The 1,330-nt window shown below is 40.5% G+C and overlaps 1 protein-coding gene across 1 annotated transcript in view; it reads left to right on the top strand.

The window, feature by feature from the left end:
• CDH13 (cadherin 13) overlaps positions 1 to 1,330 on the top strand; it is a 948,741-nt gene that overhangs the window by 305,977 nt on the left and 641,434 nt on the right. The window contains exon 3 of the mRNA XM_019505469.1: positions 824 to 1,032. Within this exon, the coding sequence (XP_019361014.1) occupies positions 824 to 1,032 (209 nt within the window). The remainder of the gene's footprint in view (positions 1 to 823; positions 1,033 to 1,330) is intronic.

The following is a 1,330-nucleotide window of genomic DNA, read 5'->3' as shown; positions in this document are numbered from 1 at the left end:
TTTCCCCCCCCCCCCCAGGAGAATATCAAAACCACCATGTTTAAAGGTATTTGAGAGTGTATCACTGTCAGTATCTTATGGTGGTGCTGTCCCTTTTGGTATGGCATATTTAAATATTTATTGAGCCAGTGAGAGTGAAACAGGTGACTGGGGCACTCTAGGCTCCAGAATTGCTCCAGTGAATTTTTAAGGATATTTTACGTAAAGTGAATTGCTTCCAGCGGGATGACTAAGGGAGAAGCACCTAAAAATACCCTATAACCTAGTGGGGGGAGACATGAGTACAGATCTGCCTAATTCTGTGCGGGGGATTTAAACTACAAGGCTATGGAGCCTTTCTTTCTGTCTGCCTCAGTGAATATTTTAAATATTGCCTGCAGAACGGGATGGCATTGACAAGAGAGATTGAGAACATCATTTAAGGTGGAATTCGCTGAGCCAGCCAAATATATTGATAATAAAGAAAATCAAATGATAGCATTTTTCTGGCAGAATTTTCTGTCGCGTATCATTTTGACAATACACTATGAAACAAAGGATTTTGAAAGCAACCAATTTCAGCTGTAAAGGAAATGCACATCTTTGTTGTTTGCTCCCAAAATGTTTGTCTGAAATGTTCAGTTCATTTCCTAAGCACTCCCATAGCCTGGCCAACGTTTCTGAACCACCCTTCTCAGAAGCGTGTCCATGAAGCTGTGATCAATTGTGCAAATATAAAGATAAACACTGATTTGAAGTTTCTTGAAAAAGCAAGTCAGTTATAGCAGTCTGAAACCGGAGTTATAAATTAATACTTCTTCTCTTATTTCTTGCTCTTTTCCAGTGGCGTTTGATGACTGCAAGGGAAATGACAAATTGAACTTCGAAGTTTCTAACCCAGACTTCAAGGTGGAACCTGACGGGTCTTTAGCGGCTCGGAAAAATGTAACAGAAGCTGGTCGAGCACTGTTCATCCATGCACGGTCTTCTCAGACTGAAGATATGGCAGAAATTGTGATTCTTGGAGGGAAGGAGAAGCATGGTTCTTTAAAGGTAACCCAAAGACATATGTTCAGACGAGACTGCCAGAAAAGAGCAGTGGCATTTAAAAAAAATTACCCTGTCAAGAGACTCCAATGATCAGAAGAGGTGAAATCAAAGATATTTCCAATGCAGTAGCACAATATCATTCATATTTCCTAGGCATCCACAGTGAATTAACTCCATGAATGGAGGCCAGATGTTCATAGAGAGGCTATTCCAAGTGCAGCTATATTCAGGATAATACATAAAGGGTTAAACTGATACCCTTACCAGTACAAATAGTTCTCAGGGTTTACAAGCCAATGGG

This window comes from Gavialis gangeticus, unplaced genomic scaffold, assembly GCF_001723915.1.
Source record: "Gavialis gangeticus isolate Ggan-Ray unplaced genomic scaffold, GavGan_comp1, whole genome shotgun sequence".
NCBI classification, from domain to species: Eukaryota; Metazoa; Chordata; order Crocodylia; family Gavialidae; genus Gavialis; species Gavialis gangeticus.
This window is presented reverse-complemented; position numbering and strand designations above follow the sequence as displayed.